The sequence below is a fragment of the Anguilla anguilla genome, chromosome 7 (genome assembly GCF_013347855.1).
Source record: "Anguilla anguilla isolate fAngAng1 chromosome 7, fAngAng1.pri, whole genome shotgun sequence".
Taxonomy (NCBI): domain Eukaryota; kingdom Metazoa; phylum Chordata; class Actinopteri; order Anguilliformes; family Anguillidae; genus Anguilla; species Anguilla anguilla.
Window position 1 is genome coordinate 22,078,129 of NC_049207.1, and position 18,652 is coordinate 22,096,780.

Sequence of the window (18,652 nt, forward strand, 5' to 3'; positions counted from 1 at the left end):
ACGCTTGGAGCCAAAATGGCGCCAGATGCCTTACTTCAGAAGCAACATATTACAAACAACACCCCCTTTTAATTTATTTTATTTTTTTTTCTGATTCTTTGTTTTCACACACGAATGACTCGCAACACCGTCTGACTATAACGTTGCTGAAGACAGCCAACTCTGTTAAGGTGGCTTGCATTTGACCACAATGCAGTCCATTGCCTTCCTCTATCAGTTGGAATGTGTGAAACACAAACAGTAAACCGATGAACTATATGAAAATAAAAATGTTAAATGTTTAATAAACATACTGTATAAAACCATACCACTCCTTAGTTCTGTGTTGAATGAAAAAATACCACCTTTTGCTAATAAACATAATAAATAAAACACAGTCACTAACTTTGCACAACTTCAACTGGAACAGCAAGGGCTCATCTGTGAGACTTAAACTGAAGTACGTGTTCTGATGTTTACACATTTACAGCTTTCCCCAAGCCTAATAAACAGGTTCCTTGGTGTCTCACATCTGGCCCAACAATACCCAATCAATTTTCAGGAGTCAACATGCACAATCATGGAAAGAAATGTGTCCTGTCATCACTCACTGCTGCTTATCTACTGTAACTTCCAGATATCAGAGTGACTGGTCAGGTCCTGCGAACAACTAGCTTGATGTAGTGGAGCCCCATGATCACGGGTGTTTTTGATGCGTTTCAGCACAAGTTTAACTTGTGCTGAAATGCATCAAATTTTAATTATTCATTGGCTAGTCCACACATCTTGTTCTCAAAGCCTTGATTGGCTGCTGCAGCCTTCCAGGATATGGGCTTGATATCTCTAAATGGACTGCACCCCCTGGAGTTCAAGATTTTAAATTGTGAGCTGGAATACCTTGGAGTGACCTTGGATAACATACTCTCGAAATGTAGGAAATACTCCACTGAGTAGTATGGTTTATATTCTGTTGAGCTGGAAAAGAACCATTTGCGTCACATACTAGTTTACCATGAATTCTGGATTGATTTCAGGATTTACGCATGGCTCACATAACATTCCGGTGTAATGGGTTAGTGTGTAGGGTGTATGACCTACTTTTTACAAAACAGTTGCTTGAATCAGCTAAATGACAGCGCCATACATTCTTGGTATAAACAAGCCAATCCTCATTCCAAAAAGGTGCCACCGTTCTTTGCATTTCTCAAAGTTTTAAATTTGCCTGTTATACATGCAAATGTGAGAATAGGGAGATCAGGTCATTCATTTAATCTAGGTTGGCCATTTTCCTACATTCTAGTGAGTATCCAGCACTGCACCATGCCCGGACTGTAGTCTCCATCTACTACATGACCTCGCAAGCTGTTCCACATACTGACACCTCTACAGTAAAGAAATAATTCTTTATATTCTTGAAGAATTAGTCTTTCTTAATTTCCATCTATTTCCCCTTGTTCCTCTAGACATAACAAGAAAATCTATTGTTTGTCAGTTTGTTAATCCCTTATATGTATTTCAAAACCTCAGTAAAATCCTCCTTAGCCTCCTTTTACTAAGCCATAGTTTGGTGAGGAATTTCAGCACTCAAAATGAATATTATCCCACAGCTCAGAGGTACAAACAACAAACAGACTGAGTGAACCAAGAGTTGCTTTGATAGTGAAGTCTTTTAGATAATTGTTTTACAATTATTCACTATGTTTTGGTGATTTTATGGTGCAACCTTGTTAGAGAAATCATCCTTCTATGATAGTGCATTGTTGATTCATACTGTGGTTATGAGTTTGAGCCTTAGCTGGTGCGTATGTTGTCTCAAGCTCAATCATCCAGTCTGTGTCCGGTGAACTCTTTCTCTTTCTGTCCTCCGTCATTACCAGCTCCCTTGCTTGTCGCACAATGTTCATGGCTATGGACAACTTATATAAGTAGTACTGTACCTTATCGGACCTGCGTTTTGTAGTTGTCCAGTGACCTTTGATATGCACTTATTGTACGTCACTTTGGATAAAAGTGTCTGCCAAATAAATGTAATGTAATGGAGGAATCTGTGTGTGTTTATGTGTATGTGTGTGTGTGTTTATGTGTATGTATGTGTGTGTATGTGTGTGTGTGTTTATGTGTATGTGTGTGTGTGTATGTGTGTGTGTGTGACCTTTTGGACCAAGCAAAAAATAAACAAACAAACAGAAGCCAAGCATTACGGTAAATGGTTTGCCTAACTGCAGATAGAACTTTCAGTGTTTACTGTCAGTCAATGATTTATTCCCACACTGGTTTCAAAGGCCTGCCTGTGGCACAGGAGATATTAAGAACTTGTAACCTACGGTTCATTCTCTCCTAAATGTGGCTTGGAAAAAGAAAATCATGATGCTGTGCTCCTTGCGATGTGCATGTCTTGTGGTGTTGGGAATAAATCATTTCCTGTCCGTGGAGGCATTTTATGATCAGAGGGAAACAAAGGAAAGCAGGTAAGGAAGACTTTTCTCCATCTGATTTATAGCTGAAAGAGGAATCTAATGCTTTTTCCTCATTCTAAGTCAAATTACAATAATAAAAAAAGTTGATAATTTCCTTATCAAAGTAGATGTGTTGTCTTTGAAAGGGTTCGGAACGCAACTGTAAGAATGGCCAGAGGCATAGATACGCCAGCTCCTATTGATTGCAAGATGAAGCCGTGGTCAGCATGGACGTCCTGCTCTTCATGTAAAGGCACAATGGTAATACGAGTTCACTTGCAATGTCTAGAATACGCCCACATACCACCATACTTATGTGTGAAATTTAGCTTCAATTTAGCTTTGAATGTGGGCGAACACATTACATTTCATGATTGACGCTTCTGTGTGTTCTTTCAACAATATTTGTCTCTTAGCACTGTAAGTGGTCTTCTAGAGGTTATGTTAGCCCTTAAAATGATTTTTTTTAAATCATTGACTGATGTTAAATGTGGATTTTATGGTGTCACCATCTTTGAATGCAGGTTTGTGTCACATTGGTTTATGGAATATCGCAATTTGTAAGTTTTAGAGCTTCTTCAATTGGCCTGCAAATTCATTAAATTTGGGCATGTTCAAAAGTTTTGTATATATTTGTAAGCTGTAGTAAAAGGTACTGTAAGCATGAGTGCAAACATGGTAGAGGTGCTTTAATGGTCATGGTTTTTGGCATAAAATGCTACTGAGCATGCCAGGATTAGGCTTTTCTTTAGAAACCTATTTGTGTCAAACCTTGTGTAATACAGCATGGTGCAACTATAAAGTCAGACACACAGAACTGCAAAGTCCAACATTTAAGTGGTGATAAATGTGGCTAGTTATTGATGTCTTTGCTGCTGTTCTAATGGTGTGATCATGTTTGTCTTATATCACTGACAGGGTGAGAAAACTATGTTGCCAGTGTGTAATCCTGGTTTTAAATTAACTTAAAAGCTCAAGTATCCTTATGAATGGACCATCCATCTTATATAAAAATGCAGAATGAAAATTCCCACATTTACTTTTGCTCCAAAGATAAAATCAATTTATTGAATCATGTCGGCAGATAACATTTTGACCTGTGGGTCCTAATTCCAAGCTACATTGTTCCCACAGGTTCATTCAAACATTCAAGCCGATTGCACTCTATTTTTTCCCCTGTAGCATCGCTTCAAGTACCTGGAGCAGGCAACTCAGTTCGGCGGCACATTGTGCGGGAGCGGGCAGTGGGAGGATAAGGCGTGCCCCAAGGACGTGGCCTGCGAGAAGCAGCACAAGTGCACAGAGGCCTTCACCTGCACGGAGACAGGCAAGTCACTTCTGCTCCGGTAACGGACACCATAAGGCCCGGTAACGCTTCGGTCTTCAGGGGAGGGAGGGAGACGTGTCACGCCCTGTATTTTCCAGTCGTTGCTGAATTAGCTAGCATGCTTGTGAGACTTGACGATTGACTACGCGAAACTAGGTGCTCCACCTGTCTCCCCCTAAGCTGAAATGAAACCTGCGCCTAACGAGGCCCGGTCATTCAAAGCCATCTTACCACTGTGAAAATAAATGCATATAGGCCTACAGCAGAGTATGTTACAGTCATCATAGCTAGCAACCTTCTTGGTAGACTGAATCTGCCTCTCATAAAACATGTGCATTGGCAAAAAGCCCCATGCATAAATATGCAATGTTACAAACAGTTTTTCAGAGTTTTAAATACAGTGCTGGAAAATATTTTCGAACCATGATTAACAGCATTAAGAATGTATGTAGACAGTTCAGGGTTTCCCCAATGAGTTTGGATCTGGATTGACTATTTGTTCTCTGTATTTTAAAAATAATAATTTTTGTGAATACAGAAACACTTCATCAGAAGTTCATCATAAGTAAACACATTATTTGTGGTGGAATTGGGGGTTATGAAGAACGCAAGTTGATGGTTACGTTTAATAAATGAGTATCTGTATAGTTGTTGATATTAAATTAAGGGGAACAAATCTGTAATTCACTCAACTCACTCTTTGTCGCTTCTTGACATATAAGGAAGCATTTGCTTCATCATCAGCCCTTTGTCAAACTTGATTTTCGACTATCATTTCCTGGAATTCTCACAGTCACCTCAGTGGACCTCAAGTCCTGTCTGTTTGTGTGTCATTCTGTCATTTCCCTGTCACCTGGGTGACTTCAAGATGTGTGCGTTTCCTTAGGACGCTGCGTGAGCGAGAAGCTGCGTTGTAATAGAGACCTGGACTGCAGGGACGGGTCAGATGAGGATGACTGTGAGGAAGATGACATTATTGAAGGCCCCTGCTCTCATCTGTTCCCCATTCCAGGTTCTGAGGCAGCCACTCGCGGGTAATCCTAACGTCAGATGAACACATATGCACAGATGCACTATGTGCATTCACATGCCTGCACATAGATATACAGTATATGCACATGCTTAAGCACACGTGTACACTTCGTGAGTAAATCTCTAGTCACACACACATGCTTACTTTTGCACACACACTTTACACATTGCCAATGTGCAGCCAACGCATGCAGCATAATATCATGTGTATGCTCTGCATAATGTTTTAGCTTACAGTCCCACTGAAGTGTGTCAAATCAGCACTCTACCATGACTACCTGTACCATTTACATTACATTGGCATCGCCCTGGGCATGTCGAAGTGTCCTTGAGCAAGACACCTAACCCCTAACTGCTCTGGCGAATGAGAGGCATCAGTTGTAAATTGCTTTGGATAAAAGCGCTATATAAATGCAGTCCATTTACCATTTACCATTTAGCAGATGTGCTGTCTGGAGGAACTTACACAGCTTACATACAATACATTTATAAATATATAATTAATGACGAAATTCAGATTAGGTACCATGGTACAACCAGTACAACAGCAGTGCCCCACCTGGAAACTCATCCCACAACCTTTGCATTGCAGGCCAAGTTCCCTATCCATTAAGCTACACTGCCAACTTGTCTGTGTTTATGTATTCAGATACGACATACTGTCCCAGGGGTTTGTCCTACCCACTGTTGATCCTACATACTATGGAGGCATCTGTGAATATGTCTACAATGGAGAGTGGAGAAAGCTTGTGTACGATGCTTTCTGTGAAAACATGTACTACAATGATGATGAGAAATATTACCGGAAACCCTATAACTTCCATACCTATCAGTTCATGGTGAGCATACGCTTATGCACCAACAATGCATATTGTTTTTTTTTTCTTCCTATAAAGCTGGAGAATTAATTCAGCATATGGATCTTTAATAATGGATAAGTTGCATGGCATGAAGTGTTTTAATATTGCATGCATTAGAAATAAGAGGTTTGTATTTTTAAGCAGTAAGTGGTTTGTGTAATCATAATTCATCATAATTTGGTGAAATATTTCTAAAAGTGTGTGCGTGCATGTGTGTTTGTGTGTGTGTGCGTGTGTGTGTCATTGTATTGTATAAAACCCTTACATGAAAGCACTATTAATGGAAGAGAATGTTGGGCCTAGGTAGATATCTACTCTCCTGATGGTAGGAGTTCAGACCCTTTTATTGAATATTAGGCAACATTGTGTAGTTATTAATGCTGAATTAATTATGGTTAATTAATTATTGTATAGCTACTATAAAGCATTATATAGATTATTAATAATGACAATATAGTTTCTTGGCACATTCATGCATTATTTTTTTAAAGGCATACTATGCAGGATTTTTACCTGGCAAATATTATTTAAAATATTAGTTGAAAAAAAAATCATCCTTGGAATTACTTTTCCTTGATAATGACAGCTGAAGTTCACAAAGTGACACTATATTTTCTGTTGGACCTGTTAGTAATGTTACCTCTAGCTGTCCAGATAGGTATGTTAGGTAGCTAGATGGTCAAAGTCAGGTATTCAGGGTGAGTGAGCAGGGTTGAAGATGGAGCAGGAGTCTTTGACTTCTTTGCTTGTAAATTCAATGTGCAGTGCCATTATAAACCATCTATCAGGTCTTTCTAACTGTAGCACATTTGAAAATTGTGACTGAGCATTCCATGTATTTACGAAGATAAAGGACCACTTACACAAATTGTATGGGTGTTCACACAGGGCAAAGCTGAATCTGTTGGTTCCAGTGAATATTATGAAGATGCTTCCAGCTTACTTAATGCCAGGAAGCAGGAGAAATCCTTCAATCTTGGAATCACGGTCGGAATATCTATGGTAGAATTTGGTTTGTCAGGAAGCTCCGAATCCCAGTTCATGAATAATATTTCTCAGTACCAGGAACAAGTAAGTTTCTTTTTTAAAACATGTTTTCATCATTTTATTTGTAATGTCCAGCCCTATTTGTGGGCCTTTCCTAGCTCTGAAGAGACAACCTCCATGAATTAGAGAGAGTGCAGACTAGCATGTGTCCTTCATGAAATGCACAAAAAATGTGCATTTTCTCTACACAGTCCACCAACAGAGTTGCAGTCATTGTATGAGAGGACTACATGTTTTCCACAGCTTTTACAGGCAGGATGCAGGCACCAAATCAACCAGAGGAGGCACTCTTCTATAAAAAAGAGCTGGAAAGATTCCTGCCAGATACAAAAATAAAAAAACAAATAAAAACATGCAAACCTAAATATGTCACAATATGTGCTCATTAAAGAGGACACAAATAGAACTTTTTTCATTGCATTTAAGCCTTAAACCTTGTTTGTATTGATTTGCAGACCGGTGAAGTTGTTGAGCTGTTTCCCACTCACACATTTGTGGCGGTTGGTCTAACCGCTAAATCCATGTCTGCAAATTGTGCAGCTGTTGACTAATATAATATCAATGTCATGAATGGGCATGCACTGTGTCTCACAAGGATTCACAGCAGAAAGAAAGACATAGCAGAAAAAAGCAGCAATATGCTGTAAACTCGAACAAAGAAGAAATGTTTGCTCCTGGCTTCCGGCAAGACTGAAGAACTGAGGAAGATTAGCAAGAATGCAGAATTCTAATGGATTGCATGTCAGATTCAGAACTATTTTTTTCTTTTACCGTGAAGTTATGTGCCATACCCGATTCACTACATTCAAACTGAGTGAGGAATCACTTGGCTCTGGCAACTTCAGTGTGACAGATACTAGCCCACTGAGAAAGTGGTTGAGAAAGGTCTCTAGTGTGTACTGGTTTTACTGCTTCGTGGTTTGAATGGGAAGAGACTGTCTGATGAGTCATGTCATTTCTTCAGAACATGGGATTCGTGAGGCTGTTGTCCAAAGTACAGACTGCGCAGTTCAAAATGAGGAGCAGCGGTCTGATGCTGGATGAGGACTTGTTCCAGTCCCTTGTGGAGCTGCCAGAGGAGTACGACTTTGGCACATACTCTCGCTTCCTCAGCCAGTATGGGACACATTACATCACCTCTGGGATCATGGGAGGAGTTCTCGAGTACATTGTGGTCATCAATAAAAAGGCCATGGCACAGTCTGGTATGTCTTTCCTTCCTCATCTGACCGTGACAAGTGACACTCTGATTTGTCTACGCACGCATTTTTAATTTGTTTTCTGTTGAGGGGTCAGTGCAAATAGTTTTCTAGGTCTTCACTTAAAAATCACACGCACACATGCATACACATACGCACACACACACATAAATATTTCAAAATTCTTTAATTCGTAACCGTATGTTAACATTTTAATTAAAATTGAAGAGAAATTTTTAGAAAGCCCACAGTAAGTAAGTAAACTTTATTTATATAGCACTTTTCAAGGACAAGGGCCACAAAGTGCTTCACAAGGTGCAAATAAAAGCAGCAAATGTATACACACATCCGTAAAAACAACATAAAAAAATTTGGGCATCAATTAAAAGCCTGTCTGAACAAATGAGTCTTTAGACACCGCTTAAAAGTGTCCACAGTAGCTGGAAAACAGAAAGAAATTAAAACTAATCTTTGCTTATTTTCTATCACTTCTCTTTAAAGAAATGACTGGAGAGCAGGCAGGACTATGTCTTGGTCTATCATTGGGGTGGAGTCCGAATATAAATGTGAAACTGAAGTTGTCAGGTTGTGAAAAGACTGGGCAACTTGACAGTGGTATGTATTGTTTATTTAAGTCATAATTTACTAAGGACTGGATTAATTCAGCACGTGTTCTTAAATACAGAGTAGAACCAAATGTTAAATGAAAAAAATTATAATAATTTGAGTAGCTTTTGTACTTACTTGATAGGGACAAATTTTTCTTGAGTTACAGTTGTAGTTGTTGGCTTTGATTAGCCAGAATGGAGTGATTTTCAAACATAAACTTTGAAAATGCATATCCACCTGTAAAACAGACATTGCCAAGTCTCAAGGCCATAGCAAATGCTTACTATCTGGATGTCACAATGAACGAAGAACAAGCTTTTCCTTGTTGCTCCAGAAAAGGCTTACTAAAAATCATCTTATTTTTAGTTTGTCAATCATTTAACCAGATATTATACTATATAATATAAAGCTGGTGTATTAGATAGCTGCCAGGTTATGACTGGACATTCATGGTCAGTGATTTTCCATTAAAAGGAATTTCCTTCCTGACACAGATAAACAGTCTTCTGACAGTTTCATAAAGGATGTGATCAGTAGAATCCAAGGGGGCAATGTTGCAGCCACCCGAGGCCTGTTGGTGAGAGATGAGAAGTCCTACAGCAAATGGGGTGACTCGCTGAAGTATAACCCTGCTGTCATTGAATTTGAGGTGAACCAACCGCTTGCTTTTGTTTCCCCTGCAGAGATACTGTCTCACAGACAGCTGAGCTTCATCCATTGCTGTTCAATGTTCAAATCATGATTCACTAGTAAATCAAATTGAAATCAAGCAGGCGTGTATAATATGGGCCCCATTGCACATTAGAGTTCAATTAATACCTCATGCTGGAATTAGCTTTCAAATTTCACTTGGAAAAAATGAGCATACACAGGGGTCCCATATATAGCAGTGAAAGGACTTTCTCCTTAACTCGGTGCTCTTCTTTCCCATTGCACATCCATTGCAGATGCTCCCATTGTATGAGCTGGTCCGTTTCAGCACTGTGGGTGGATCCATGAAAGGGAAAGTGGCCCATCTAAAGAGGGCCTACGAAGAGTACCTGCATGAATTTGGCTCCTGCCGCTGTGCCCCCTGCAGGAACAACGGAGTGCCCATCCTCCAGGGGACGTCCTGCCTCTGCCTTTGCAAGCAGGGGTACAGGGGCATAGCCTGCGAGGAAACTGATAGGAAAGGTGAGTGACTGGCTTCTCCCAGCTCATGGCTACATAGGGGTCCAACTTTGCTGAAGGCGCTTACACATTGTTCTGGCACTGCCTGTTTTTCTATACCATCAAGCAGGGCTGGGAAAGTCACTTCCTGCCAGATGTGATATTTTCTGCCATTTTGTTTCCTTAGAAATAAACATAGCTACATATTCTGTGGTTCAGATGTAATTTATTTATTAAATACTCACAGTTGCTGTTGTTATTTTTCTTGTTATTTTTCATCATCCTGTGCCTCACCCTCTCAGATGTATGTTCACCTTTATATTATAAAATATAAACTTTGTTTCCACAAATTAACCTGGTGCAATTAGCTAATTAGCTGCATACACCAATGCCGGGTTCGCTCAAATTAGACTACAGCATCAAACTTTATATAGGGCCCAAAGAACAGTGCAATACAGAAGCTTATCAAGAAAACTTGACATGAAGTTGACATGAAGCCCAAAAACAGATAGTTCCTTCCTTTCCCACCCTTGCTATATAGGTCCATATAATGGATTGCCTGTAAATAATTTCAACATTAATACTGGCTTCATTCTCCAAAGAGAGTGCAAGATTGTATTTTTCTAAATATAATGTCTCTGTATCAAAATTAAGTTTATTTTTGCAGAGAAGGTAATTTTTGTAATAACAATATGAACCAGCTTTTGAAAATTTGTACTGGTTTTATGACACTGGTTGACAAGTTTTTGAATCTTTCATCAGTTAATCACATCTTATTTCAGTGACAGCATTGCTTCAGCTGTGTGAAATGGCACCCCTGCCTGTTGAGAACTTGTATTACCGCAACAGTGCCCAACTGCTCAGCATGTTAACTTTTCTGACAGGTCCGACCCATGGATCCTGGAGTTGCTGGAGCCCTTGGTCAACCTGTCAGTCAAATCAGAAAACTAGACAACGTCAGTGCAACAACCCAACACCCCTAAACGGCGGACGTCCTTGCCTGGGTCAAGCTACGCAGACGCACAGCTGCTGACCTCACTTTCTCTTCGTTTTGAAATATTTGTAAATTCATTTATTTTCCTTTTTTTCAATACAGAATACCCAAATGTAGTTGCAGGTCCATCCAACTGTAGCACGACGAACAGCATGAACATTCATCAAAATGCATGTGGCTAACTGTCACTTTTCATTGTGCAGCCCACCAGCCATAAACTGTTATTAAACCTCCAAACCTGCTATGGACAATTATGTATCACCCTGCAGAGCTTTTAGCCGCTGGCACAACAGAAATATCTGAATATTTTTAACCTTAGGCGTCACAGTACATTGCAAACACAATTAGTTGCCATGGCACAAGTGTTGGTAAATAGTAATTACTTCTAGAAAATAACATTTTTGGCCTCACCAGCGCAAAAAATGTCAGACGAACAGGCTGCTGATATCAGTAAAATATGTCATATTTGGTTGACCTAAGAAAGTAGAGACATTGTGTTGTTTTCTAAATGTTTAAATTCATTTGACTAAATGTATCATGGTAACTTTAAATGTTTAAGTTCATAGCATATCTCCCTATGGTGTACATGGTCAAAGCAGTTGTCCTGCAAGCACTAGTGCTCAAGTCTCAAGGGCACCATTTCAACACAGTTATTGCAGTTATCGTTGCTTTAATTACTTCATAAGCACCTCCACACGCTGCTGAAAAGGTTATTTTCTGCAGATAAGGCTCAAACTCGCAGCCTCAATATGCCATTCACCGCATTGTTAAACTACCACCCGTTAACCAATTATACTGCAAAATTCTGCCAAAAATTGTCCATTGACTTAAAATCCTGATTTTATTGTTTTATAAAGTTAAATCAAAATATTTAACATATAAAATCCGCTCAGACTCAATCAGGTTAATTTACAGAAATGAGCAAGTGTTCAAGCAGGAAACATCTCTCCATCAGAGCTCAACTACTTTGTTTCATTGCATTCATTTAGCAGGTATCAAATTGATTTTAATTGTACACCCTTCAAAAGGCAACCTGCTCCAGGTGAGGCTTTAACTCACAACCTCGGCATGGCTCTGCAGTGCACTGTCATATAAGTACCGCACGCTAACTGATTGTGCCACAGGAGCTGTACAACTGCTCCCGGTCCTTTTCAGACTCAGTGAAATCAGAAATATCTTAAAATTTTCTTCATAAACTTACAAATTTGTCAGACCACTCAGTATGATTCAAAAGTATGGCTGTTGTATTTTTTGTAAAGTAGTTTTATCAACCAATGCTTTGATTGTGTGGGCTGTTGATTTGAATCCATACAGAGGGGGAAATCTCTGATTTGAGATCAAGGGCTTTGAGCTGGAATCCCCACTCGACTGCTTCTCTACTTTTTAATTTTAATTTATGGAGAACAACAGCACTGCAGTGCTGGAAAATAAGCTTCCTGTAGGAGAGGCTTGTACCAAAAATCACAGATGTCTCTGCAGTGGACATATAAAGGTAACAAGGTAATTCATTATAAGTTTTATAGAAAATTTAGTGAATTGTTTTCTGATGAAATAAGTGTCTTGTAAACAGTAGGTTCTGGGTTCACATTCCAGTACTGCCTTTTCAAAATAAACAGCTTGCTGAGGTGAGCCACAAACACACAACCTCAACACAGCTCTGCAATACACTGTCACATATGTGCCACAACAGTTATAGAGGTGCACAGCCACTAAGACCTATAGTTCTTCCTCATTTACCAAGGTGCGGGAAAAGAAAAACAGAAAGTAGTGTTCACAATTTCTCTTTCTCCTCAAATTTCTAAGTTTGCTTTTTTAAAAAGGTGTGTTCAAAAGAACTTTGAACATAAAGTGACACATCGTTTTATGGTATTTATTGGAATTCATTTAAAAGTATCAATAAGAAGAAAAAGGAAAAAAACATTTCAACATACGTTCAGCATATTGTTAGTTGATATTACTAAACACATTCATGTGTAACAAGGCATCACATCTCTTGCAGTTAAATCGAAAACATAAGCACACACCTCAATACAAGTATATTACAACAAAGACATCCTACAGAAAGAAATTAAAGTATGTTATGATATTAGTAGTGTACTTTATCTTTACAATATTTAAAACCTACCATGATTTTATTCAAATGTAACAACCACTGCATGACTGCAAGGACATAATTTTCCATTTCATATTTGAACAATATATACAATACAATTAAGGATGTTATAACAAATTGAAGCAGTGTGCACAATGCTTTGCTTTTATCATAGCTTGGTATGGGTGGGGCAAAAACCAGCATACAACGCCAGTCCCCAGGACTGGACTTCAGAAACTCTGTATAAGGGTAATGTGCCCAATGCCATTCTAAATAAGCAAATGAATAGTGATGGCCCCTATCTCTGTAAAGAGTCTCCATCAGTGCACTGATGTAATAACAAGGGGTGCCTCATTTCGTCCTGACTTATTTCCACAGGGACTAAAGAAGGGATATATGGTTTTTGAGAAGGTGTCGGTGAAAGTGTGGATGTGCGTCTTAGTGTCTACGTTGTAGAATGACACCTGTCCCCTCTCGTAGTCCAAAAACACTCCTATTGTTTGGGGCACTGGGTGGCGTTTGGCAGAGTGTGATGATCGAGCCTTTACGTTGAAGTTACTGTTGTCCCTGAGGCTCAGGAACCAATAGCCATGGCTGGGTTTGACGATGAGTTTGCCCTTCCTGTGTGTGGAATAGCTGGCCACGCCTACGTCCCAGTCTGTCTTGCCTGCCACCCCAACCTCCCAGTAGTGCCTTCCCCCAGTAAAACCTTCCCGACCCAACACACAGACCACACGATCAAATCTCTCTGGGTTGTTCGGGACCGCCTTGGTCTTGTCTCCACACCAAACTTGCTTCCCGTCCTCAGACAAGACGAGCTTAGGGTGGGCCGTCGCACAGTCAAATGTCACGTCCACTGTGGAGCAACAAGGAAAGAGCATGACTCTGAATACTGAGGTAAATGGACTATATGCATTAAAATTGCACCCATTGTGTGGGGTAGAGAACTGATAGTCTCATAAATCACCTCCTCCTTTAGGCAAAAGCTCACTAAGACAAATGGCTGCTGTTAAAACAACACTGACAAAAGTCTTTACACACTGTCATCTCCACTAGCCTAATACAGAAACTGCTGAGAATGCTGTTAACTCAGAGTTCATACTACATAGATTGCAATACATGGAAAAATCCACCTTGTTTTAAGAATGAACCATACTGTTTGAACCAGACAGCAACATGTACAACACACACAGTTCCAGAGTGGCAAAGTTTACTAATTTAATGATTGTTCATGTTCAGATGTGTTCTGACAAGACAAATAAACTGTGTGTCCAATCAATTGTAATTCAAGAGATTGAGGTGTTCTTTGCATTGAAAGGTTTTACAGCTACACAAGCTAATTATGTGAATGAATCTAAACACCCAATTTAATCACTTCTTTTTGCCTTTGTTGATTTTTCACAAAAAACCATAAAATGGTAACATTATGTAATTAAAAAAAAAAAACATTAAAAAGGATACTAGGGTCAACATTTATGATATAAAATGCCAAATCAGAGACACAAACCTGCATAGTCTTGCATCATGGTTTCTTCTGAAATTAAAAAAGAACATTAAAAAAGTTAGTAAACTGATACAGCAGTAGTGTTTTTGGGGTATGGGGTGAGGTCTAATATGGTTGGAGTACTGTAATTCAGAATATAATGAATATAATCTGTTTAGGAGAACAGAAAATAGAAAGAATCTGTCACTAAATCTTTTCTTACTTGGCTGTAGTGTCATCGGGGAGGGCTCCATTGGAAAAAGAATGCCTGTTCCAAGAGAAAGACATTTTTAAAGGTCTGCGTTCATAAGTCTACTTCACTGAAGCTACACCAGATTCATTCTACATTTAATAACTGTGTCCATAGAGAGTTGACTTTACTGAGGCTTAGGCTAGCATATGGACCTACAACAGGAACAATATTTCCTTAACCAGAGGCCAAGGTATGAGCTGAGATGTACAGCACCTGTGGATTACCTATTATCTGGCCATTACACCTGTGTTAGATAGAAAGTAGTCTCACTAGGCAGGCTGGCACTATGAGCCTGTATAAGCCAAAACTCAGATGTGAAATGAGTTTCAGTATCCAGTTTGTAGTCTGCTGATAAGAAACCAATGACTGACTGTGGCAGGCGAATCATGCCAAGCCATCCATTGACCTATAACATATTAAAGAGAAAGAGAGAAGGGACCAGGGTAAAGATGCATGTACTTACTCCTTTCTGGCAGCCTTTGCAGTTCTTCCTGGAATCGTTCGGCCAGCTGTGACACTGTCCTGTGTATCTCCTCCACACACATGTCAGAGTTCACCGACACGCCCGACCAGTTCTTTGTTTGCAGAGGGGTGCAGAGGGTGGGGAAGTGCTGCAGTGATAAAGGGAGAGCAAACAGAAATCCTTGTTAAGATGCCTCTTACCACCAGTCAAGCACTGCAATAACCACTGTATAAAGGAGGCATTCATCCAAGTAAAACATACAGAGCCCTATGTGCCTAAATGTAAAGGTTTCATTATCAATTACCATCAAATCTGTTAAATACTGATACTCTGCATTTTATTTTTACATGCTATATTGATATTTCAGCCTGATGTTATAGGCACAAATATGCTTTATGAGATAAAATGTTTAGACTTGAATTTGGAGCTCCAAAATAAACAAATCTGTACAATTTATTGATTCGGTTTAGAATTGCTACACTAAATTAACCAGGCCAAATTGGCGTTTCTTTCTTTTGGTCCCCAAAACGACCCCCTCTCCCCGTGGCCTGTCTGACCTTGAGCATGAGGGCGTAGTCTTCGGCCTGGGAGAGCTGCGAGAGCTGCGTGAGCATGCTGCTCCTCTTCCTCAGCTGGCTGAGCTCCTGCTCCAGCTCCTCGATCAGGCTCTCGACCTGCTGTTCGGCCGCCAGCCTGTTCATCTGGATGACCTCCAGCAGCTTGGCCTGAGCACTCTCAATGGAGTTTTCCAGGGTCTTGAACACCTGCATGGTGTTCTGCATCTCCCTCTCCGTGGACACCTGAGCACGGTGAAGGAACGCAGAGGAACACTGTCACTCAGTCCTGAGGGTCCTTTCCATCAGCATGGAATAGGGGCCATCCCCAATTCTGTGTGTTTATTTATTTTACGTATTCATTATTATAATACAAACAGCTTTCCTGCCTGAATAGAAAATGGGAGGCTTTCATTATTTATTGTCTTTGATTATGTGAGTCACATTAATACTTGGCTGAGGCTCAATATATACAACAAAAAGGTAACACAGCTGACTGATTTAAAGTGCTGTTAAAAACTCGCTTCTTCGATGCACATACTGATCTGATATCTTTCACTCACACAACATCCTGTACGTTGACAAAAATAAAACTAAAAGCTGTCCTACACTTTCATGTAATTTACTCCGGAAGAACTGTATGATTTTGCACTGGTCAGATACATACTAAATCTTTAGGAGTGTTGCGAAGTGTTTTGGCTCTGGTGCCTAGTCCAGAGGGCATTAACCAGCAGAGCACTCACATTGATTCTGTCCAGTGATGTCCTGAGTTCTTCCGTTTTAATAACCCGGTCCTTGATCATCTCCTGTATTTCTGCCTGGCTGGTGCCAAGATGAGACTACAGGTGGAAAAGAAATATGATCAGAATCTCATGCCACAGTAGGGTTTTATGCTTAGATTACTTGCTACTTACTAGGCTTCCCACACAAACAAGAAGGAAGATCATTCACTTTAGAGGGAATGTTTGCAAATAAATTGACATCAAAAAAATATTATCATTATTACTATTATTATTATTATTATTATTATTATTAAGTGTGTGTGACTGCAGACATACCTTATTAATGAGCCTGTGGGCCTCATGGTCTGTCTCCAAACACCCCTCACTGATCAAGGCTTCATCGGTTTTGCAGAAGAGCTCCAGCTGGCCATGGTGCTTCTGGCTCAGAGGCTCCTCTGATCTTCCCAGCAGTCTGGTCAGGGAGACCTTGCCGAGGGACAGCCTGTCAGGGGTGGGACGGGGGTCAGCCCGACCGGTCTGACCGTGCGTGCCCTTGAAGTGCTCGGTGATCTCCTTCAGGGTGCGGTTGATGTGCAGGCAGGGCCTCTTGCTGAAGGTCTCCTTACACAGCGGGCACTTGCACACCCTGCTGTTGTCCCAGTACCTCCCGATGCAGGTCATGCAGAAGCTGTGGCCGCAGGGCGTGGACGCCGGGTTGGTGAAGATGTCCAGGCAGATGGAGCACTGGAGCTGCTCCGCGCTCAGGAAGATTTCTAACTCTGCCATGCCTACCTGGGAATTTAAAAATTTGCTTATTTTTTATTTAACCTTTATTTAAGCAGGGTGTCTTCCTGAGACCAGGGCTCTCTTTTACAGAGAAGCCCTGAAAAGCACACATTTCAGCCTTGTAAAAAGATCTGATACGTATAAAATGGCTGAACAGAGTATACATATGAGAAAATTATACATAGCATTAGAATATATTTAGTAAATATAGAATAATATAGAAATATAGAAAAAGCTAATACACAGGAACACACAATACAACATATATGTGCACGTGCGGCAGGGTGGGAGTAACTAACAGGGGGGCACACCTGCCCTTCAGGGGCCCAAACTGCCTCACATCACCCTGGGGTCAGGTATTTGCATGTTTAGGGTATTTGCAAAGGGAAGGAGGGACAACAGACACATTTCTTTGCTAGAGGCTTGGTTTTGTCAAAATGAGGAGCCCACGAGCGTCAATCATTAAAATCACTATTCAGATTCCTTTATCCTCACATAGTTCTGTCAATACAGACTGACTCGGGAAGGCTGATTTACATAGGATTATACACCACATCACGGTAATGTGATCTGGTATTATTTATTAATTTCCCATAAATTAGAGACTCTGTATGATTAAGATATTAGTCCATATGAAAGTATAAAAAATAATATACATCCTTAATCCATATATACCTTATTTTAAAACACCAAAATGAATTAAAATGCCCATGGAAGAAAGTGAACACATTGCAAAAGATATATGTGGTGGAGCTAAATATAACTTCATATTACTGTATGAGCCATGTGGCACACTCACCGTAAAAACACAAAACATCATGATACCACACACGCATACGTAAACAGAGCACCCATCCGGAAGCAGAACATTACATTTAACAACAAGAGTGCAGAAAAAAAACAAACTAAAGAATGGAGCAGGGACATACATGTCTAATCTGGATATTTTCACCTATTCAACTCATCATGGTCTTTAATCAAGACCTTGATCTGTTGAATCAAGTGATTTAGTGTTGGACTTGAACAGAAGACTGTACCCAAAATCCACACTGGCCCTTTACAGATTGCAGGGAAAGCTCAATCTGAACAAGAGAGAAACGCAGGTGATGCTGACATGAGCAACAAGGCAACCAAGGACATGGGGAGACCCAAAAATCTCAGCTTGCCCTATAGTTGGTCCCTTGCACCGGTGCAGAAATTGACTTCACAATACCTGGATTTGCTGGGCTGAATGCAGAGTTCTGGCTCTCTGACCGTGTCCCTGGATCCTCTCTCTCTCTGTCAGTGTAGGCAAAGACCGCTGCGCTCTGTGGAGTGGAGAGCTGGAGAGTTGTTGTGGAGCACCTGCACGCGTGCGGCTTTTGTTGTGTGTTGAGACACACGCCCCCCCAACCCCCCTCCTCCCACCCCCATTCCCCAAGCTCCTCCTACACTAACCTCCAGAGATGTGCAATGTGAACAAACTGGCCTGACTGGAACCAAGCGACTTCGTGGATGCGTCAATGTGGGCTTAGCTTCCGGTAGGTTCATAGTCTTAGTTTAGCCCCCTGTTTTGGTTTTTGTTCACTCTAAACAGAATCCAGTGAGGTGCATTCCTCACGTGCAGGCTGTAACCTCCCCTAAGCGATGACATGTTTAATGTCAGTG

At 40.4% G+C, this 18,652-nt stretch overlaps 2 protein-coding genes across 3 annotated transcripts; one reads left to right on the plus strand and one right to left on the minus strand.

Annotated features, from left to right (window-relative positions):
• Positions 1 to 2,212: 2,212 nt before the first annotated feature.
• Positions 2,213 to 11,203, plus strand: c8a (complement component 8, alpha polypeptide). 2 transcript variants are annotated; one of them, XM_035424464.1, is made up of 11 exons: positions 2,213 to 2,447; positions 2,564 to 2,696; positions 3,618 to 3,762; positions 4,649 to 4,796; positions 5,444 to 5,633; positions 6,543 to 6,725; positions 7,666 to 7,906; positions 8,402 to 8,515; positions 9,004 to 9,158; positions 9,457 to 9,682; positions 10,543 to 11,203. In XM_035424464.1, exons 1-11 carry the CDS (start codon positions 2,344 to 2,346, stop codon positions 10,689 to 10,691), a joined length of 1,788 nt encoding a protein of 595 aa, XP_035280355.1. In that variant the 5' UTR covers positions 2,213 to 2,343; the 3' UTR covers positions 10,692 to 11,203. The 2 variants fall into 2 exon arrangements, with proteins under 2 accessions (XP_035280355.1, XP_035280356.1); XM_035424465.1 differs by having other exon boundaries at positions 2,215 to 2,447; positions 2,582 to 2,696.
• Positions 11,204 to 12,510: 1,307 nt separating this feature from the next.
• Positions 12,511 to 18,353, minus strand: LOC118231039 (E3 ubiquitin-protein ligase TRIM39-like). Its single transcript, XM_035424466.1, has 8 exons — positions 18,219 to 18,353; positions 16,556 to 17,011; positions 16,241 to 16,336; positions 15,501 to 15,743; positions 14,944 to 15,091; positions 14,451 to 14,495; positions 14,252 to 14,278; positions 12,511 to 13,600 (listed from the first exon to the last, which is right to left on the minus strand). The coding sequence occupies exons 2-8, from the start codon at positions 17,003 to 17,005 to the stop codon at positions 13,065 to 13,067; spliced, it is 1,545 nt and encodes a 514-aa protein (XP_035280357.1). The 5' UTR covers positions 17,006 to 17,011; positions 18,219 to 18,353; the 3' UTR covers positions 12,511 to 13,064.
• Positions 18,354 to 18,652: the final 299 nt, after the last annotated feature.

Excerpts from the sequence above, each read along its gene's own strand:
- c8a (XM_035424464.1), top strand. The coding sequence starts at position 2,344 with ATGATGCTGTGCTCCTTGCGATGTGCATGTCTTGTGGTGTTGGGAATA. Across the intron at positions 2,448-2,563 it reads AGGGAAACAAAGGAAAGCAG|ATGTGTTGTCTTTGAAAGGG; the intron begins GTAAGGAAGACT and ends TTATCAAAGTAG. Across the intron at positions 3,763-4,648 it reads CTTCACCTGCACGGAGACAG|GACGCTGCGTGAGCGAGAAG; the intron begins GCAAGTCACTTC and ends GCGTTTCCTTAG.
- LOC118231039 (XM_035424466.1), bottom strand. The coding sequence starts at position 17,005 with ATGGCAGAGTTAGAAATCTTCCTGAGCGCGGAGCAGCTCCAGTGCTCC. Across the intron at positions 14,496-14,943 it reads GCAAAGGCTGCCAGAAAGGA|GCATTCTTTTTCCAATGGAG; the intron begins GTAAGTACATGC and ends CTCTTGGAACAG. Across the intron at positions 14,279-14,450 it reads CCCGATGACACTACAGCCAA|AAGAAACCATGATGCAAGAC; the intron begins GTAAGAAAAGAT and ends TTTTAATTTCAG.